We start from the raw sequence: 21,540 nt of genomic DNA, 5'->3' as shown, positions 1-21,540 counted from the left end.
TTTCATTTGTTGTTGCTCTGAATGGTTCCAGCCTTCTTCAATTGAGGCCCATTTAAACATTTTCTGGCTTTTCTTGTTTTTATGACACTTGGCATAGCCTAATTATTTTGACCCCAGCAGTTCATTGGGGCCATATGAAATATGGGACAAAGGTGACTGTCGACAGGACGTAGAGAATGGGGGTGGAGTGGTGAATCTCACCCCATTCTAGTGGCTGGATACCAGCTCAGTTGCGTGGGGCAGAGGAGAGTTTGTGAACCCATTTGAGTAGAACAAAATCAAAAGAAAGCAGATTGGCCTTGTGATGGTAGAGAGCTCTAATTACTTTGACTTCTCAAAGCCAAGATAATAATGATGGGTAACATTTATCAAGAGCCTGCCAGGAACTCTTCTTAGCACTTTTCAAGCTATTCCCTTTTCTTCACTTTTTTCAATCTATCCTCACCACCACCCTGTGAGGAAAGATTATTCCCAGCTTATAGGTGAGAAAAATGAATGTAGGTAATTTACCAGATACTCAAGTTCAGACTGAACAGACTGGTTTCAAGTCCTGTGTGCTTACCCGTTACCCTCATTGCAGCTCAGTAGTAGTTGATGTGTGTAGAGGGATTGTCCATCCCAATGCTCCTTGTCTCAGGAATAGCACGCTTGAGTGTCACTGGAATCAGAGCCAGAGATGCTGATATGGGGTACCTGCCATGTGACTGGGGGTCCAGTAGGCAGCATGGGGGTATTTGAGGAGCTGATGAGCTCATGTCCTGTGAGACAGTTACCTTTCTAGGATGGGAGCCCAGTCTTCTGCAAGGTTTTTAAACAGTTAAAATCCATATTTTTATGGATAATCTTTCAAGATTGTCCTGCATATAAAATCTGATGGAGCAGCCAGATGGTGCTATGCAGAGCACAACAAGACAGTATTTGTCCTCAGCCTATGGTGACTGGTTATCTCACTTAAGCCCACAGCATCTCCAGATCTTGGTGTTCTCATCTGTCCAGCATGGATCTTGTGACATTGGGGGTGTCGAGGAACTTGTGTAAGATGAGACCTCTAATGCTCTAATGAAGATCAGAGTCAGGACTTGAACAGGTCACCTTACTCCACAAACCCATGTCTTCATGCTATTCTCACTAACAGACTTCTGACAGCAAATGATGTGGAGGAGAAGTCCACAGACCTGGGTGCTCCTGGGTTGGTGTTATTAGTATAACCTTGAGCCCAAGGAGGGTCAGGCCTGCTCATGCCTAAACCCAGTCCAGCCCTGCGCCTGCGTTATACTTGCTCTGTGTTGACCAGCAATGTCCTACCGTGCACTACCATTTTCAAATGTTGCAGGGGCTATGTCTGAAGATAAATTATAGTAGAATATGGATGATGATTTTATAGTTTGAGGACATCTTTAGAAGGTGACTATGCCCTTAGAAAATATACTAAATGCTGTGTTTAGTGTAAAGTCACAATCCAGACTGGTTCTTACCTCCCAAGGTTAAAAGCATACAGTATTTCTAAAGTGTTCTGGCAGGGCATTCTTCATCAGGCCATACAGTGCGCCTGGGTTGCACTAAAAACCCATGCATTTTACCTTTATCTGAGTTTCAGAGAGAGTATCAGTGCAGTCATGTGGAATATTGTCAGAATGCTAGGGGGCTCTTGACAAAACTGGCTCAGTGGCAGATATGGTGTTTATGGATGAACCAGTAATAATAATGATATTAATAATAATAATGGTCCTTATCTGTATAGCGTCTTATGGTTTAGAAAATAATTTAACATACACACAATTAGATCCTAGGCTGATCTTCAAATAGAATCACTGGGGCAAGCATGAATTCAGAAGACATAAATACGAAAGTGAAAATGGAAATGAAAATCTGATTGACATCTTCTGCCAGTCTTGTTTACTGGAAGCAGTTTAGAGGGAGGAAAAACAAAAAGAGAAGGACGGTAACAACTGAGTCAACACATGTAAGCAAATAAAAACTTCTACCTCAAAGTGGAAATGTAAATACACATTGTGTTCACCAGGAGAATTTGATGTGAGGTGTGAAATGAAGTCCGGGAGAGACCTGACCCTTTGTTTCTCTTCTGTTTCTCACCCTGGGCTGGTGGCATATCTCAGATTCCGGAGGCAGCATGATCTTTCCTCCACTCCTTTGGGTGTCTGACAATCTGTAAATCCACAAGGAAGCCTTTCTTGCAAGGATTTTCCTGAACAGTCTTATACAGACAGCATGAAGTGATCAAAAGAATGAGTCATATTTTACATTTGCCTTGTCCAGTTCTGAACAAGGGAGCATGTATACACACATGCAGGACAAATTAAGATAACTTCTCTGTAACCACAGGCAGAGTCCAGTACCTAGAACACTCTTGAGAAATGGTCAGGCAGGGCTGGGGCCAGAGTGGGAAGAATGAGACACTTGCTTTAGGCACCAAATTTGAGGAGTCACCAAAAACCTGTCATCAAGATAAACAATGTATGCTCAGTCACTTCAGTCATGTCTGACCCTTTGTGACCCTATGGGCTTGTAGCCTGCCAAGTTCCTCAGTCCATGTGATTCTCCAGGCAAGAATCCTGGAATGGGTCGCCATGCCCTTCTCCAGGGGATCTTCCTGACCCGGGGATTGAACCCACATCTTCTTCCTGCAGGTGATTCTTTACCGACTGAGCCACCAGGGAAGCCCCAAGATAAATGATAAGTTCATGCAGTATTATAAAACATCAAAATGCAAAAAAAAAAAAAATGCATGATGAATAAAATGTTAGAATTTCAAATAAAGGCAGGACAAATAGTGATTTTAGTGTTGGCATTTAAGTACTGAATTTCATAAGTCAGTAGGGGTTAGAATAACAAACACAACACAACTGGCCGCTCTGCCGTCTATGTGAGCACTTGAATTGTTCCAGGAACAATGTTCAGCACCTTCCAGGCATTTTCTCTTGATACATTTCAGAGAGACCGGTTTGTCCAACAGTAAATCCAAATCTGTTTGATAATAAACCATATTAGAGAGTTCCTTCACAGACTCCATAAATTCCATTACGGTCCATTTTGTCTTTGTTAAACATTTGAGTTGAAAATTACAATCCCTTTATTCACAACGATCATTTCAGACACACAGCTCAAGAAGAACCACATTAACTTTAAAAAATATACTAGCACGCTTGAACCTGTTAAGCATCATAGCTTCATAGACTCCAACTGATGATTTTTATTAAGTATACTGCAGGAGGGGAAAATAATCAAGAATAATTATAAATTCATATATACGTCTCTTATGGGCATACAGTGACTTGAATGGGATGAATGCAGAATTTATCTGTTTCCCCAAGAAAATCACAGAGATGTTCTGATTAAGCCCATACTCTAGTCGATGTGAAATTCTAGCCAAACGTATGGGGCACATTTTCTCTTCTGAAAGTACTTTTGATAAGAAATGCATTACAAACTCATCAGTTCGGCTTCCTGTTAACAAAAAGACAGCGGCCGTCTGGATCATTCTGGGTTCACAGTGAAACTGCCACACCGTGTATCTTCGAAGCAAAGCTGTGCCAGTTTGACAAGGGGCAGATGAATCCGGGAGTTATTGTGCAGGGGTTTAAATCTGTGCGGCAGCTGACGGTTGAAATAATCATCTATACATCGCTCTGAGCTAGCTGGGGAAAGGTTGACGCTGTATATTTTCAACATATCTAGTCTAATGGTTAATCTGTTGTCTTGGATGGACTCTTGCCGGGTGGACTTGGAGCACACACTGACAGCTCCAAGGAATTGCTCATGGTGGATGTGGTTGGCCTTGATTCTCAAAGTGCATGGTGGAGGGATCTAACTTAGCTTGCATGAGGAAATGAGAAACTCACCTGACTGGTCTCCCCCAAGGCAAGGGGGCCTGCTGGACAAATGGCAGATTTGGTGGGAAGGACATTCGAGGCTCTGAACTATTAATACCTCCATCGCTCCCGACTTACCTCCTGACTTGACTTCCCTCCCAACTTCTCTACATCTGAGCACTGGAAGTGAGTTCCATATGTGTTGCTTTCATTGTCTGGCTATCTTGACAGATTGGAAAGAGAATTGTTCTTTTTGAAAACTGGAAAGCTAGGAAAATGTGAGAAGATAGGAGCAGGAATCTGCAAACCTTTGCTATCAAGGGTAAATATGTTACACTTTGCGGGCAACACAGTCTCAATTGCAGTTATTTACCTCTGTGTTGTAGAGTGCATACAGCCAGAGATGCTAGGTAAATAAATGACTGTGGCCATGTAATGATAAAACTTTATTTAGAGCTACTGAAATTTCCATTTCATATCATTTTAATGTGTTATGAAATATTATTCGCCTTAGATTTCCCCTCAACCACTTAAAAATGTAAAAATTATTTTTAGCTTATAAGCTCTACACAAATATGTTCCACAGTATAGTTTGCTGATCCCAGAACTTGAGAAATATAAAAAGAAAGACAGCAGCTGTTGGTGCCAGGAACTTGGCAGATTTCATCCTTATTCTGAAGCTTGTCCCCACAAAACATGTACTACATATGTCAGGATTGCAGAAAGGAGAGAGACACACTTTTTGACCTCAAAACTTTTACCATCATATTGGTGTTGGGAGTAGCAAGCAGGGAGAGAAGGAGAGGAAAGTTGAGAAGAGGCTGTTTTGGTTGAACTCCTATACATTTTCTTTCTGTTTGATTCAAAGTAGAAGTTTTCTTCTTCTACTGCCTTCCCAACTCCAAACTCCATAGTGAAAATTCAAAGAAGTTCTTGCAGTTCTCATTTCCATTGTGTATTTGCTTTTAAAGTTTCCTTGTTTTTTCTGTCTTTCTCTCTAAGAAGCTTATACATTGTAATCTTTTCTTGAGACTCTTCTTTGCCCTTGAGGTGATAGAGACAGTTATTCTAAGAAAAAAAAAAAAAGAAAAGAACCAAAGGCAACTGGATTGCCAAGAGAAATTTTCTGCTGAATACTGAGCAGGGCAAGAGCACTGGGCAAGTTGTAATGACAGGTCAAGTTTTTAGTAAAGATATTTGAGCTGAGATTCTAGATACAGGAGACTGGAGAATGCTGGACTCTAACCAGGATGCATATAGAACAGCAGGCTGTGGTTTGAGATGGGGTATGTCGGTATAGAAGGTACATCTACTCCACCAAATTTGATTCTTGAGGATCTGTTAGGCCACAGTATTTCTGAAGAGAACATTACAAACCAGGTCATGTGAATTCTGTTAATATATTTATATAGTATTTCTTCTCTCTCCCATGCAGGAGCTGAATTCTTTCATTACTCTGTGTTGATGGCCTCAAACTTACACAATTCAGGTTTCCTAGGCAGTGAATAGAGCCAGAAATACACCCTGTGATTAACTTCTACATAACCCATTGTTCCTTAAAGTCTCCCTCCCCATTCTCCTATTAGCTCCACAAAAGCCAGAAATGAAAAAGCTCCAACAAGCCTCCCTTTCCTGCCCCCTCAGCCTCCCGTGGGGTGCTGATCCCCATGCCTGGACTCAGGCAGCTTCGGGACTCTTTCCACCCTCATTTTGCATGGTAACAGGTCATTGTTGTTTCCAGCCTCCATCCTGTAGCTTTTCCAAGTAAATGTATTTACTGTTTCTCAGCTAGAAGTTGTAAAATGATCCTGCCTGATGCTGTACATGGTAAAGTGATTATTCAGTTGTAGAGGGTTATGTATATTGTGTTGGTGATATTATTAGTGTTCACATTGCTTTGGGTATGGAGCATCCTTCATCTTTTAATGATCTCTGTGTTAATTATTCACCATGATGTTTCAAAACAAATCAGCTTTTGGGGGGATTGATTTTATCAATAATGCTGCAAAATCTTCCCCAAACTTCTTGGTGAAATACGGCGCAGTGGTAAAGAAGCCGCCTGCCAAGCAAGAGATGTGGGTTTGATCCCTGGGTTGGGAAGATCCCCTGGAAAAGGAAATGGCAATCCACTCCAGTATTGTCTGGGAAATCTCATGGACAGAGGGGCTGGTGGGCAGTCCACTGGGTCACGAAGAGTCAGCTACTACTGAGCACACACACATATACACACATACACTAGGTTGTCAGACCAGAAACTCTTACTTTAAGGATATCACCGACTTTAATTTCCCCGTGTTCTTGAGCTGTCTACTGATCTTGTAGGCATAGAACTTGGCTCAGACGCCGGTCTTACTTTATTGTAGCTGCTCAGCCTCGTTGATGGGCACATCGCGTTCCCACCACAAGATTCATCCTGAAACAATCGTTAAGTGCTCCTTTAGAGTAGTTACATGACCAAACTCACAGGATGGGTTATTTATCTGGCATTCATTGTTCTTGTTCTTACTTTGCCTTCATTGCTTATGGGAACATTCATACCCTCTCACCGGTCTGGTTTGAGTGATAGACAGCAAGGGTTCTGGTGGTCTATAATTGTAAGACAGGAAACGTCCCTTTGTAAAACAGGTGCCATTGTGTGCTGCAAGCCAGGGATTTCTCTTTCCTGGCTACACTGTAAGACCTTGGAGTTTGCTAGCCCAGATTTCCTAGTGAAAGTCTGAGGCAGTCATCCTGTAGAGAGGTTGAATCAGCCTGGAAGTTTTGTCTATCATGAATCAGTTTGTTGAAAAGTGACTGTATTACTACATCTTACTTGATTTTTCTTGGGAGGAAAGGAAGTTTGATAAACCCAGGAAACAGGAAGCACACTTGTCCAATCTCTAGTCCCACAATTTCGTAAGTTTCCATTTTTAGTAAAACAACATTCATGTCCTGAAAGGCTGAAAACACACACCCGATTCCCACTGATACCACTCACCATACAAGGAGATGCGACACATCACCCTTTCTTAGGAGTAGGAGACCCCTGGCATTTAATGCAAGTTAAGCAGCGATACCACAACCAAGGGAGCTCACCAAGCCAGTGGTTTGAGTTGAAAATGATAGTTTCATATTGAGGGTTGATGACTTGGACTCTAATGATTATTCAGTAGGATGCATTTTAGCAGGTTTTAGAAGATAATGAGTTTGGTCTTTCTGCAAAACTGAATTTTCTCTGTCTGTGTATATATCATGGGGGGAGAAAGGAACTCTGTATATTTGGGGAAATGATGACACAAGCAAGATTGTCTGCTGACACATTATCCCATCTGACATTGATGACAATAATGTAGCGAAAAGAATTTCAAGAAGTTATTGGGGGGAAAAGAGAAAAACCCTGCAATTTAGCTGTGAGGGAAGAAACTTCCATTTTAATTTAAAACTATAATTTTGTTCAATGGGAAAACTGGTTTGGAGCTTTTCTAATGAAAAATTTCACAAAGGATTAATTTCAGTTTTCTTTTCTTGTTATTGTTTGACAGTCAAGGTTGGAGCTAGATCACGCTATCCCAAAGACCCATTTGAGTTCAAGAACACAGCTCACAATTCTCAGCTTGTGGCCGAGCCAGGTGAAGGAGCTCTGGAATCCATCCCAGATTTTAATAACTGCACCCCTTAATGTTCTACCTTAACATGCTGAGCTCAGGGGGAGAAGGAAGATGTACTACTGTGGATTTCAGCATGCATCTAGCTTGTTGGGCAGCAAAAGACCAAAGAGAAAATCCATACAAAATGATAAATAATCATTTAAACTACCCTCCCCCCAAACTAGCAGCTTGCACAGGACTCCAGTCGGAAGCCCTGTTAGTTCTATGCCTCTGCGTTCAAACCACTTTGCATGCCTCTTACTCTGAGTGATTCCAGTGTGAATATGACATTACTAATGATCTGCTAAGTGTGTGCAGATGTGGGTTTCGCCAGATGTGGTGATTAATAACGTAATGGAGATAGCCAGTTGACTCATGTTTATGGGTTGTTTGCCTTTTATTACATTTCCGAGTTTATTTGCTTTGAACTATTTTTTAACTGCAGCCAACAAACTCACCTTTAAGTCTCAGAGGGCATCATCCCTCTAAACCCTGTTGAGGAAACAGGGACAAAGGAATGTGCCCCAGGCTGGAGCTGAGAGCTGGGTCCACCACAGGTCAGCTCTGGACTACATAGGCAAGCTGAAATTGTTGCCCCATTTTACTCAAAGTGCCCGTGAAGAGGCATTGATGAACCTTGACAGTGTTTGCAAGTTGGCTAGGCCAATAAAGAAAGGGATTTCTCTTTTTAAAAAAAATGCAGTAAAGTATATGATCATCTTGAAAGGAGCCCGGAGTTCTGGCCAGTGTTTCTGGAAGACGTTGCCTTGCTGTTGCTTAAAAAAGAGTGCCGATGAAAAGTTGAGTAAAATGTTGTTACAGATGTTCGGCTCTGCATTAAGGCTGTTGGAATTACCACCACATCTTAAATCAATTCCCAGAACATTGTCTGGAGGTTATGTCATTGAAATAATGAATCCTCTTTAGTCAAGTATAAGCAAACATGTTAAAACATCATTGTAACTTTAAATTAAACTCCAGCGCAAACCAAGGGATCTGAAGGCTCATTAGATTTGCCTGACATTTTTCTAGCACTGAGCCTTCCCAAACTGTAAAACTGTTAGATTCAGTACCTATTAGACAAGCGAGCACTGGGAAGTTACAACAGCACATTAAGTGTTATACTTAGGGATGTGCAAAAACAAGCCCTTGAATTTTATGAGTACTCAGAGACTGGATGGAGTTCAGCTCCTATAAAAATTCCACATTGGATTCCTGAACTTGTTTGTGTTTTAAAGAAGCTGGTAAGTCAGGTTCCTTTAAAAGATCTTATCTTCCTACTGCTTCCACAGCAGGAGGACCTTAGTGGAAATGCCGGAGACAGAGGTGTATTATAATTAGCCAGAAACCAGGCTAACTGTGAACCTGGACATGTGTGTTGGCATGAGGTAGTAGCTCATTCCTTTAATACTTGTCTTTCACCGAAGTAAGTCTCCCTTTTTAATTCAATTTTTATTCATCTCATGTAGTCACAGAAGCCATGAAATGAAAATTATATTTTATAGCTTAACTAAAAGTTTTCCTCAATCTGCTTTCCTTAAATATGCAGAAATTGATGGAATCCATATAAAAGGATAATAATTAAATATGGTTTATATCCTACTTAGGAGGCAGAAGTGATCACGGCTCCTCTAGTGGGATCTAAGCCACGTGTAATGGTCTCCATTACACAGCGTTCGTATATTTAAGCTGGAGACATTTCCCTGCCCCCCTCTCCCCCCCACCCTGCCCCATCTCTTCAGGGAACAGATCTGCATTTCCAGTACACGAGGAAACCTTTGAACATGCATTTCATTTAAGAGAACAAATCCCAGTTTAAATGCAGTATGATTATGATGGATGAGCTTTCTGAGTTGTGATGAAAATAAATCGTTTCCTTGCATAGAAGGAGGCCTGACTTTAGCACCAGAATAAGGTGTTTCCCTGGAGCTGGTGAACAGGTATTAACTTGCAAGTCTTCCATCTGAAGATCACTGCAGATAAACAGACAGCGAACAGGTGCCAGGTTAATGGGCACTTAACAGGAGAGGGTTATGTGTCATTAGCCCAGTGCAAATGAGGAAAGTAAAGTTAAGCAAAAGAATTAAGCAGAAATGCCAGAGACTGTGACTTCCTACAGACACAGGCTTATTGTATAATTGGACAAAACCGTGGCAACATCTGGTGGGCTTGAATAAAGCTAGCCTAGGGTAGGTAAAAAACCTTTTTGGACATTTCATCCTAACCATAAGAAGGCTTGTGTGGTAAGAAGAAAAGAATTTCCACCTCCTACTAGATCAACTCACATGCACACGTGTTGTTTAGTGCATCATGCTACTCAACTAATCTAGGTCATCTTGAACAAAAGACAACCATTGCAAGATGACTTTGTATTACATGGGTAGTCAGCGCAAGACTTTCTACCCCATCCCGAGGTGGGGAAAGTGCAAAAGTACACTTACGCTATACACATTCTCTGTCTCTCAATCTCACTCCCTTTCTACCCTATCATTGTCTGGGATGCCTGGCCCCTCTCCTGCGAAAGGAAGATAAATGCAGGTCAAGAACAGAGTGCCTGCTTGCTTGCTGAGAGATGCATATCACCTTTAAGTGATTTTTTTCAATACCATTTATGTGGCTTGTATTTATTTCCTTTAATCTTTTAAGTGCTGTTTAGTCTCTGTGATTTGCTGTGGATACTCATTTCTGATAAGATGCGATATCCTTCCAACCACATAGTTCCCTCCTGAAGACCTAAGTGACTGATACGGTTACAGCCTGAGCCGGGGCCTCTGGCGGGTGGGTGGGGTTGGGGTGGGGGAGGAAAGACCGTGCAGGGGGAGCAGCAGGTGATAGAGTGTAAGGGCTGAGGGCATTTGCAGGTGATTTGTCTGCCTTTATTTCTTCCGGTCACACTGTCACTTCCAGCTACATTCTTGTTCCATTTCCCTGTGTCAGCCAAAAGTTAGACAACCCCAGACTGACAGTAGAATAAAGGAATGTACCAAGGGTGATACTTGAAAGCATTTAGAGGGTAGTTGGATTATCATGGTCTTCCCTGTTGACCAGACTGTAAAGAATCTGCCTACAGTGCTGGAAACCTGGGTACAATCCCTGGATTGGAAAGATCCTCCTGGAGAAGGGAATGGCTACCCACTCTAGTATTCTTGCTTCGGAAATTCCATGGACAGAGAATAGTCCATGGACGGCTATAGTCCGTGGGGTTGCAAAGAGTCAGACATGACTGAGTGACTAACACGAACACTGGATTATTATAAACTCTTTTGGGCCATATATCATAACATTAAATGTATTTAGTGTTTTCAGGGAAGTACCATATCATGCACGTTCTGATATGGGTCTTCCTGGATAATATCAAGCAGCTGAGATGGCATCTCTTCCCCCACTTAAGCCTTGTACACCTTTAACACCTATCAAGCTTCTTTTGATGTTGTCGCTGCTAATATTTCTCCTCTTAGCTTTAAGGTAACTGCGTGTCATTTTAAGTTTCAGGGATGCTTCCTCCCAGTCTGTATTGCAGTCAACAATAAGAATCCAAGGATCCTGTTTTTCCCTCTTGACATTACAGCTTTAGCCCTAATCGTGGGGGTGGGGAGAGGAAGACTAGGATTTTGCTGCTGGTGCCCTTGGGTGACAGGCTGGGTATGCACCTACTAATTATCAAGCAGCTCTCTTAAAAGAAGCACAATGCAGGCTAATACATCTCCAGAGCTTATTAGTGGGTGTCTTTGGGCAAAAGCAATAGAGTATGCTATGTTGTTTGTGAGCAGAGCTTCACATTGCTTAGCAATCTGTGTGGTTTAAACATTTGGAAAACAACCTGTGGTTTCCAATACTCTCTGCTGCCCTGCTTTCCTGCAACCTCCCCGCAACCCCCCGCATCATCAGAGATATCATTCAATGGCAACCTCCTCCTTTGTTTGGGTGCTTGCAGCCCCCTTTCTCCCATCTTAATGAATTGAGAAAAGACCCCACACACACAGCCCCACAGGCCCTCTCTCCTGGGAGGTGGAGGGAGAAGAGCTGCACTGGGCTGGGATTCTTGAGCCAGAACCCACCAGTGTTCCCAGTCCTGATGGACTGAAACATTGGCTGTTAAGGCCTCCAGTCCTTGCCTCTCCAAGGCTCTTTTCTATGGTGTGCAGGAATTAGGAACCGGTTTTGTTGGTTCATTTGCAGAAGCAGCCAGCTGGCAGCTCTCATGCCGCTGCTTCAAAGACAGCTCTGTTTCTGACTTTTGGTCATCCAGCAAGGCAAAGGAACCAAATTGAAATCTAAGCAGAATGATGGCGTGTTCCCATATATACATCCATATTTTTGCAATTTCTGTTCTTTTTATCGGCAGGGTGTTTATAAACTGTTTTAGTCTTTGAAAGTGCATGTTTAAATGCTGGAGTGTTGAGAGGTGATGCTCTCACCTCCCTTAAGCCGGGCTCTTGGACTAACGCCTTGGTTTTTGTCATTGGGTCCTAAGACACGGCCATGAATTCCTAGTGAGTGACTGAGCCGTAAGTGTGTGTCCTTTGATATCTTGCCTGTATTTCACAGTCTGCCCTCAAACTGTTCATAATCTCATGAGCTGCCTGTATTTCCAGTTGAAGATGAGCAGCCGTCGACACTGTCACCCAAAAAAAAGCAGCGCAACGGAGGCATGCGGAACTCACCCAGCTCCTCGCCCAAGCTGATGAGGTAAGGATGGATGGGGGCCCGGGCTGTGCAGTGGGTCCCCTGGTGGCGGACCCCCCTCTCGCTCCATCTCCTCTCATCGCCATCCCCCCCCAACCCTCCGGGGCCCAGAGGCTCTCCTCCCTAGCAAGCTCACAGGGGAGGAGGGGATGAGATCGTTAGATGGCTTCTTAAAGGCTGGAGTATTTATTCTGTCAGCTTGTCAGCAGTTAATGATAGAGCTGAAAAAATTCTGTCATGAAAAACAGTTTGAAAAGCTGTTTGAAAAATACATAGGCTTTAAAGTCTGAGCTGTCACCATGTCCCGTCTCTGTGTAGTTCCTAAACAGCAGTGGCACTAATGACGGCAGCAGCCAATCAGAGGGACGCATGTGGTTAGTTTGCCTCTGGCAAGTCTCTTTCTGCTGGAGTCCCTCCGAGGACTGTTTTCTGTACTTAAGGCCATATGTGAGATGTATCATCACAATCAAAAATGAACCTGAAGATTACCTTCTCTTTATCCTGTCGATTGAAATCAAATTTCTGTTAATTGATTTTGACTGATAAAAAAGTCTAATAATCTGTGGACTTGCCAAAGCAAAGTTCAAAAGTAATCTACTTCTGCTCAGGCTAAAAGCAATATTAATTATGAAATAGTGCTTGTGAGCACTCTTTTGCTCTCTTTCTCTCCTTCCCTCCCTCCTTCTGTCCCTCCCTTGCTCCCTTCCTTCTTTCCTTTCTTCCCTTCTCTCTAGCTTGACTGCAGCTTCCTCTAGGAAAAGGCAAGTGAAGCTAATTTTCAATAGACTTCTGTTGGTTCCTCTTCTTGGCTTCTTCATCTTCCCTCTCTCTTTTTTTGGTCTCCGATTCATCTGCCAATCCTAGTGCTTATTTCCTTCATCATCCTCACTCTCCAGCACCTCAGTGAAACAGGAATGATTTCAGGTTTGCACTGCTTTCCCTAAATGTTTCCTGCCATGGAAACACCTGCCATCTTGATGGTGCTTTCTTCTTCTCATTGCCATTGGCCACTCTCCTCCCTTTGATGACTGATATAAAAATCAGGATGAATTCCTCCTCCTCCCCACCTTTTCCTAGCTTTAGCCTCTTTCTGCCTCTCCAACAACCATCTTTCTAGGATGGAGACAGGGCAGTCCTTCATGTGGTCGAGAACACAAGTCCCAAGAGAAGACTCACCCAGCCCCACGTCCTTTTCCATCACAATCCCCTCTTCCTGTTCAGTGTTTCCTGTTTCCCATTTTCTCAGTCTTGCTTGGGTGCTGCTGATTTACCTGCTTGTTTACAGTTTATGAGGAGAAATAAAACGTGTCAATTGCCAAGCCCTTGTTTTTCCAATGCCATTTGTCATGCTCACGTCCATTCTCTATTTACTCACCATTAGGTGATCGCCTTATCTCATGCTAATAGTTTTATCCACTGAAAATAGAAGCCCAGGCGCTTTCTTTTTGCCTAAATTTAGTGAAGCAAATAAATAAATAAAGAGAAGTCTGAAAAATCTGAAACCTTTGGAGCCAAATTCCCTGTCCCTGTTTGCTATGTAAAGTATGGCTCATTTCTTTGATCTTGAGTAATAATAATTCTGAGGAGTTATACTGTTTTCATATGCTTCAAAGCTGTGTCAAAGTTTTGCTGCTTAAGGGTACTTCTTTATTCTGTTGGCTCTTGGGTACCAAGATGACAGGTCTTCTGTACGAGGTGGAAGCTTTTTTAAGTCGTAGCCTTCAGCAAAACATCAAATTACCAAATCCGGGGTAACATACTTCTACACAAATGCCTTTCCTGTAGATATATTATACCCTATATATTAAATACTTTAGTGTTACACGCTACATTTTATGTGCAATAGAAAGTGATGGTTTGAGGTAGCCTTGGGGGGACTTTTTTTCCACAAGCAGAAAAAGCTAGTATATACCGTATCAAGTATGGTTTTTACAGGACTTTCTGCCCGAAGGCCTTTGTAAATAAGTAATGATCAACAGATTGGCTGTGGGTTTTTGAAAAGCATGCCTGTGTCAGTTTGCATGATGGGGGAGAATTTTCAAAGTGGGTCTTGCTTTCATTGCCTGTCGGAGAGGGGCTGAGGGAGGCAGTCATCCTGGGCTGGGGCTGTCTGCTCTGCGGTACATCAGAATTGCTAAACGTGGGTCAGGCGGTGAGCTGAAACTTGCCGAGCTACAGAACTCAGGTTTCTGGCGTTGCTGCCTCTGGGCTGCTGCTATGACTGTGGCTGCTGTCGCTGGAGCTCTTTACCCCGCCAGCCCATGACGACCTCGATCGGTGCTCAGTTGGAACGGGCTGTCCCGTGACAAGTCAGAAAGTCTTAGACATTCCCCTCTTTGACCGCAACTTTCTGTGTTCCAGGTGCTTTACAGAGTCAAGATGGTAGTCTGTCTGTGGACACTCCACAGACTCTGTGGAGCCCTGTCGCTGTTGCTCTTCATTTCTAGGGTAGGAATGAAGAGCCCGTGGGTGGTTTGGTTTGAATCCCTGACTCTGGCCATGAAGTTGCCAGGACTTATTTTTCTCTAGCTTCATCTTGCTGATTGACAGGAAACAGTCCCCCCCCACCCTCCGCCACATCTGCAAACATTCCCTATCTACTCTACAAGAGATGGGGCTCACAGGTCCTATTCCTTATGACCTGAAACATCCATAAAGGAGGCTAATGACTCATTTGAAGTGGGTGTTTCGACATGAGTTTGTGGCTTGCTGCTTGAGCAGAATCAATCATCCTGAATGCGGGCGGGTTTTAGTGGCCTATGGGCAGTGATAGGAAACATTCTGAGAGAAACTGGAGAGCCCAGAATGGGCCGGGCTGGGCTCTAATTTACCACTGTGGCCTCTGCAAATAAAACAGACTCCTGCGTGAGGGGTCCTTGCAAGCCATCTGCCAGCAGGAAATGCATCAGGGACTCCGTACTAATGGTCTTTGCCTCCCCTTTGTTCTGGTAGCAGGCCTACCCTGGCTTCCACGTGTCACTTCACTCTCTGCACCATCATTAGACGAACTGCCTTGCTTGTTGTGTCTGGATCCTGAGGCAGTATGTTTTTTCAGTTACCCTGACACAGAAAACAACCCTCACAACTAGACTGAGCCAATGGCAAGCATCTGTGCCCCAAGTCAGGGATCTGTGTGTCATGATAGAGACCTTTGGCTTCAGATCCCTCAAAGGAGCAGACTGGGGAGGTGACCAGGGCCCTATTATTCTTCTCTCTGTTGGTCTCTTAACATGGACTGGTTTAAGGAGCCTCTCCTAGCTTTCCTCTAAAATCGCCAAGCACCTGTTGCCCAGTTCTCCCTACTCAGTGAGTGTGTGCCCTGTAAGGAAAGCTGTGTCTTCCTTCCATTTAAGGCTCTAGAGCGAAGCACTTTGTCTCTGAATAACCAAGTCAAGGTTTCTTAATTAGTAAGGAATCTAGTAAGGAATCTTAATCTAGTAAGTCTTACCTAATTGGGAAGATATGAACCTAAATGGTTTAGTTTCCAAACCCATTTTATTCACTGCTTCACTCCTATACCTGCTGGAGGGAATAGGGTAGTGCTCAGGCCTTTGCAAGTGGCGCAATGTGGCTGGAGAAAGAGGTTCTTAGAGTTGACAATATGAGAGTGTTCTGGCTTCATTCGGGTGCTGTCAGATCCCATTAGGGCTTCCCAGGTGACGCTGGTGGTAAAGAAGCCTCCCTACCAATGCAAGAGATACAAGAGACACAGGTTCAACCCCTGGATTGGGAAGATCTCCTAGAAGAGGGCAAGGCAACCTACTCCAGTATTCTTGCCTGGAGAATCCCCATGGATAGAGGATGGTGGGCTACAGCCCATGGGATAGCAAAGAGTCAGACACAACTGAAGTGACTTAGCATGTACGCAGACCCACTGACTATCCAATGAAATCTATCTAGAAAGACTTTCTAGGGGAAAAAAAGCTCATTGGACACCATTTTGACCACAGTTGAAGGAGATTCTTGGATTCTCTGAATCCCAGCCCTGTTCACTATCACATTCAGTTCATTTCATGACGACCTTCAAGTGGTTGTCTTCACAGATGCTTTTTGGCTGCTGAGAAGATATCTTCAGAAGATATCTTCAGACCGGTATGGGGAAAATGCCCTGGCTCCTTGGCTCTGTCCTTAAATGCAACCCCAAAAGGTTATACCTTTCAGCTGCCCACTTCTATTTCCTTTCTCAGATTAATTTTTATCTGGGAAAGGTTTAGAGAGAATCTACTGTACTCAAGATGTTGTAGGTCTTTGTGGGTGTAAAATTAAAGTGGATTATAGTCCTCAGATAATATGGATTTAGTGAAGTTGAGTGAAAGTCACTCAGTCATGTCTGACTCTTTGTCACCCCATGGACTGTACAGTCCATGGAATTATGCAGGCCAGAATACTGGAGTGGGTAGCCTTTACCTTCTCCAGGGAATCTTCCCAACCCAGGAATTGAACTCAGGCCCATGTTTTCAAAAGGCTCATGGTTTAATGTGGGGGATAGACAAGAATATACAGCAAAATAGAGTAAGGGCAGGGTGGCGACCTACCAACATAGGCTATGAGAGCAGAGAGAGCCCTCATTACCTCTAGTTTGGAAGGCTGAGCCTGGGCTGTGAAGGATGGGGAGAATTCTTGACTAATAGCACTTCCCACCCCTGTCCACTGTTTACCAGGTGCCAGGTATCATTTCTAGAGCATTATGCCTGTTATTTCATGGTATCCTAACAACATGAGGAGGGACTGCTGTTTCCTTTTATGGATAAGGAAATTGAATCACAGAGATATAAAGGGTAGTAAATCTAGTAAGTCTTACCTAATTGGGAAGATATGAACCTAAATGGTTTAGTTTCCAAACCATTTATTTACTGCTTCACTTCTGCACCTGCTAGAGGCAATAGGGTAGAGCTTAGGCCATTGCAAGTGGCTGGAGAAAGAGGTTCTTAGAGCTGACAATATGAGAGTGTTCTGGCACTTAGTCATGAAGGCCTTTCCTGTTGTAGGCTAGAACCTTGCAGGTTTTTGAGGAAGTGGAGGAACTTGTGTTTTGAGAGGATCGCTGATGATGGTATAAGGAAGGGTTTAGAAGCCTGCGTCTGGGAGGCTGGAGACACATGATACATAAATTCAGAGGAGTGAAGGGAAGGCTTATCCTCGCCTTGGCCTCTGCCAAGGTCCTTTGGGTACCAAATCACTCAGGGTCTGCTGTCAAACCATGGGCAGATATGAGTTAAACAGTCTTCCCAAGAAGGACATATAGCATTCCCGACATCAGTTACACTTCTTCCCTCAGGTGCTGGGGGACTTGGCATAAGATGCCATGGGCCCTGAGGATCTACCCAGAGTGTGTTGAGTAGACACTTTCCACAAAGAGGTAGCCCCCAGCCAGGCTAGTGAGGATAAATGACAATGCTCCAAACAGAAATTGAACACTGTGAAAGGAGCTTCATGTCCTAAGACCCAGGAAACATGAGCTGTTTGTTTTCTGAATGAAAGTGGAAATATGATTGGAGAAAAACAGATTATCTTCCTTGTGGGCACTAACTGATCATTAAGTGAAATAAACTCATCTGCTTGTTAAGTTCCATCCCCTCCCTTTTGATTCATACCTCTCACTGGGTCTTTTTGTTAGAACTTCCAGCTTGAAAGGTTTTAGTAATAGAAAATGGCAAAGTGGCCTGAGTCCACTCAGAGTTGGAGACAGAATGCCATTCTTGCGATTCCGTCCACTGAGCAGAATGAAGAAGGAAAGCCAGGACAGCTTAGCTAAGTAAATTCACCTCTTAATGCACAAACAAATCATAAGTGACAGGCCCCCACAGGACTGGAGAGGAAAGAAATGGTGGGTCTCATCCTCCCAGGGCTGGGGTGGGTTGGACATAGTTCCCTGGACACAGTGCATGGACAGCAGAGGGTCATTATCCCATCCCTTGGTTTCAAGAGCATCTTGTCCACTCTCCTCCAGGACTGAAGAACATGTCAGATCTCCTTGCTTGTCTCCCAAACATAAAGGCACTAATTTCCTTCTTCCTCTGAGAACAGTGGCTGCCTAGCAAGAGATGACACACTCGGGAGCAACAGTTCTTGATTGCTTATTTGTTGGGCAGGAAAAAAAATCGTGCAAGTAGAGATACAGAAAGTGTGCCCAGAGTGGCCTGAAGGCTTTCTCAAGGTGGCTCCCAGGATGGACATCTGGTGGGATTTGGGAGTGGGAGTAGGGGAAGCCGTGTCTCAGGAGAGATGAGCATTACCCAGGATGGTGGAGGCAATGGTGAAGGATGAGTTAAGGTCAGAGCCAGAATCCCCAAGTCAGGATCCTTGCAACATAGCAGGAAATAGACTCCACCCAGAAATGTACCCAAGAATGAGGCAGATCCATTGAGTCAGAACCATTTACGGTTCTGAAAACCCAAGTACGGGCCCTTTAGAGGAGACCACTTGAGACTCCCTCCAGTCTTCTCTGACTGGTGCAGCCAGAGATGCATGTATGTGACCTGCTGCTCCTGAATGTGACTCTGAAGGACTTAGTTACTATCTGCCAGGTTGCCTTCTGTGAAGTGGAAGTGATGAAAGCCAAGGAGGGTAGAAAACTGAAATATATGTTGTACTTAATAAGAATGAATATTTCATTTACTTTTTTATGCTTATTTGCTGATTAGCTCTTGGAGATAGAGGTCAGCAAGAGAGAGTCACTTGCATCCGGGTTAAAAATTTCCGTCAAATGTTGATACAACCCCTAAAGTTCCAGAGCGTCACAGAAAGAAAGTCAGAGCAGGTGACCTGGGTTTGCTTTAGTCCCCAGATCTGCATTCTCCATTTGAAAGCAGGGACTAGAGTGAGGCATGTAAGCTGTCTCCTTCAACTTTGCACTGACTCCCCTCCAAGGTCCCACTCTGGTCCTGTCCTTGTTGAATAGGACTATAACCTTCCAGTCTGTATGTTCCAAATAGTTGTTGACTATGATAGAATTGACTCTAACCACAAAGCCGGTCCATCTAGGTGAAACTTGACAACAATGATCCTTAAACTCTAGCATGCATCAGTCTGGGCTGCACTGGAGAATTGCATTTCTTAAAAGCTCCCAGGTGATGCTGAGGCAGCTGGTGTGGGGCCACACTTTGAGAACTGCTCCTTACGTGAATCAGAGCAGTGGGAGAAACTTCAAGTGATGGGGACCCTTCTCACAGAAATATTCAGACCTGGCATTGGAGAACTAAGTAGTTGCTTAGTTAAGAACATCTGTATTGACCACCACTGGACATCAAACATGAATAGTCTGTGCTGATCAGTTACAGCAGCTGGCTCTGGGCACCTTCCAGGTAGCTTGAATGGTTAGAGACATATTTATAGGGTCTCCGTCCCAATCATCGTGCCCTATTACAGACGCTGTTCCTGTAAAGTGGGAAACAGCACAAGAGCCTTGACTGTTCCCCAAACAAACTGTTACAGGAAGTCAAAGTTGAATGGGCTTTCTCTGGGCACTTTTCCTGGTCTGCTTGGAAGGGCTGTGGCACTCTGTTGAAGAGATAGTCAGAGACCAGAGATCATTCATCATCAGCTTCTCTTGGTAGTTGGTTGTTTATTGAGCATCTACTAAGTCCTCTGCTGGGTTCCAGAAATGTGTGGGAGAGTAAAATATGAGTTCCCTGCCCTGAAGAACATCACCAACTAATGGATAAGACAGTCATGTAAATTATTATCTCTGAAAGATCATCTCACTTCTGTAAGAGTTCCTAGCCATGTCTGCCTGAGGTTATGGAGGAAGACAGCTCAGGAGGAGCATTTGATACAAATTATGAGGCTTCAGAAATGTCCTGGTACCCTTACTATGGGACATAATAGATACTCAATAAAATCACTCTTACCACTGGGATGAAAGGCCTACAAAAGCAGGAGAAATCGCCCAATTTTATCAAGACTCCCATTTCCCAGGAGGACCACCTCAGGATTGGCCTCAATCTAGATGGGATGCCTGTAATGATAGGAAAGGCTGCATCACGTAAGTAGAAATGAGGTCCTGAAAATCAAACAAGGAAAGGAGACAATTTAAAAACCATGTGGTAACTTTCTCTTTCATTCCTTTTGTTTGGTTGGTTGGTTTTGGTTCCTTGTACTTTAGTATAAATTTCTGAAGTCCAGCACAGAACCCACTGCCACAGGAAAAATCTCAGATTCTCTTCTTAGGGGAACTGTGCTCTTTAAAATATAATGCCAGCTTCCTCACAGCAAGTTTGCTAGAGAAGGGATTTGTGGTTTTGCTTTAGGCTGTTGTCTTCAAGGCAAGCTTTTTGTGTGTCTGCTGTAGCTGGGCATTTATTTCGCTTCCTGAGATTAATTGATGGCAAGTGGCATTCCTTGCTCTGCAAATCCTCAAAACAATGATCTTTTATTCTTTTTTTGAAGTCAGGCATGCTTAATTTCTAGCTGTGGACTTTGGAGGTGTGAGCTGAGATTCAAGAAGCATAGCTATGAAAAATTTAACTCACTGGGGCTTCTCAGTTGTTATAAAAATGTGGGTATTCCTAAATGCAGTCTTCAGATATCAGGACAAGACAAAAGCATGTCTAGCCTTAATTGATTATTGAGGCTCTCCTTAGCACATTGTCCTGACAGGGGCTCATGGGGAAATTTTCTACTGATTATTCACACCAGCTGTGCATTTCATAAATGCCCGACATGCTGCTTTTCCTCTCTTTGCAACATAGGGCACTGCCGCTTGGGGTACTGCAGTGGGGAGTGAACATGACCCAGCTGCTTCCTGCAAGTGGGAAGGCATGAGATAGGGACCATGCATCACTGACTTCCAGTTAAGAAGACTTCTCTGGGCAAAGCCTTGTTCTCTTCCCTTTAGCTGTGTTATCTCAGCCACATACTTAGCCACATTCTGTTTCCCATCCATGCAAATGGGTCATAATTACAGAAATTGCCTGTGTCATTGTGATGAGTACATCATAAAACGTAGGTAAAAGTTTTACCACAGCGACATTTATAAGAGCTCAACCCAGGATGGCTATTCATCTTAGTAGCAATAGTAGTAGCAGGAGAACCCTTCTTTATTACCGAACCACTATCTCTTCCCTGTCTCCTTTTACCATTATAAGAGCTACAAATATATGAGTAGATTCATTGTTGTTGTTGTTCAGTTGTGTCTGACTCTTTGTCACCCCTTGGACTGTAGCACGTCAGGCTTCCTTGTCTTTCACCATCTCCCACAGCTTGCTCAAACTCATGTCTGTTGAGTTGGTGATGTCATCCAACCATCTCATCCTCGTCCTCTGTCATCCCTTCTCCTTCTGCCTTCAATTCTTCCCAGCATCAGGGTCTTTCCTGATGAGTCAGCTCTTCACATCAGGTGGCCAAAGTACTAGAGCTTCAGCTTCAGTATTAGTCCTTCCAATGAATATTCAGGATTG

The 21,540-nt window shown here is 43.6% G+C and overlaps 1 protein-coding gene across 10 annotated transcripts in view; it reads left to right on the top strand.

The window, feature by feature from the left end:
* The window catches only part of KCNMA1 (potassium calcium-activated channel subfamily M alpha 1), a 748,888-nt gene that overhangs the window by 632,830 nt on the left and 94,518 nt on the right, over positions 1-21,540 (top strand). For 8 of the 10 annotated variants that reach the window (XM_043924801.1, XM_043924802.1, XM_043924799.1 and 5 more), the window contains one exon: positions 12,052-12,145. In XM_043924801.1, coding sequence (XP_043780736.1) covers positions 12,052-12,145 — 94 coding nt within the window. Of the gene's footprint in view, positions 1-7,351; positions 7,439-12,051; positions 12,146-21,540 lie in introns of all 10 variants that reach the window. The other 2 variants (XM_043924789.1, XM_043924792.1) reach the window with 1 other exon arrangement.

This window comes from Cervus elaphus, chromosome 15 (assembly GCF_910594005.1).
Source record: "Cervus elaphus chromosome 15, mCerEla1.1, whole genome shotgun sequence".
NCBI lineage: Eukaryota > Metazoa > Chordata > Mammalia > Artiodactyla > Cervidae > Cervus > Cervus elaphus.
Note: the sequence above shows the minus strand (reverse complement) of the source record. Positions and strands in the feature narration are given on the sequence as shown.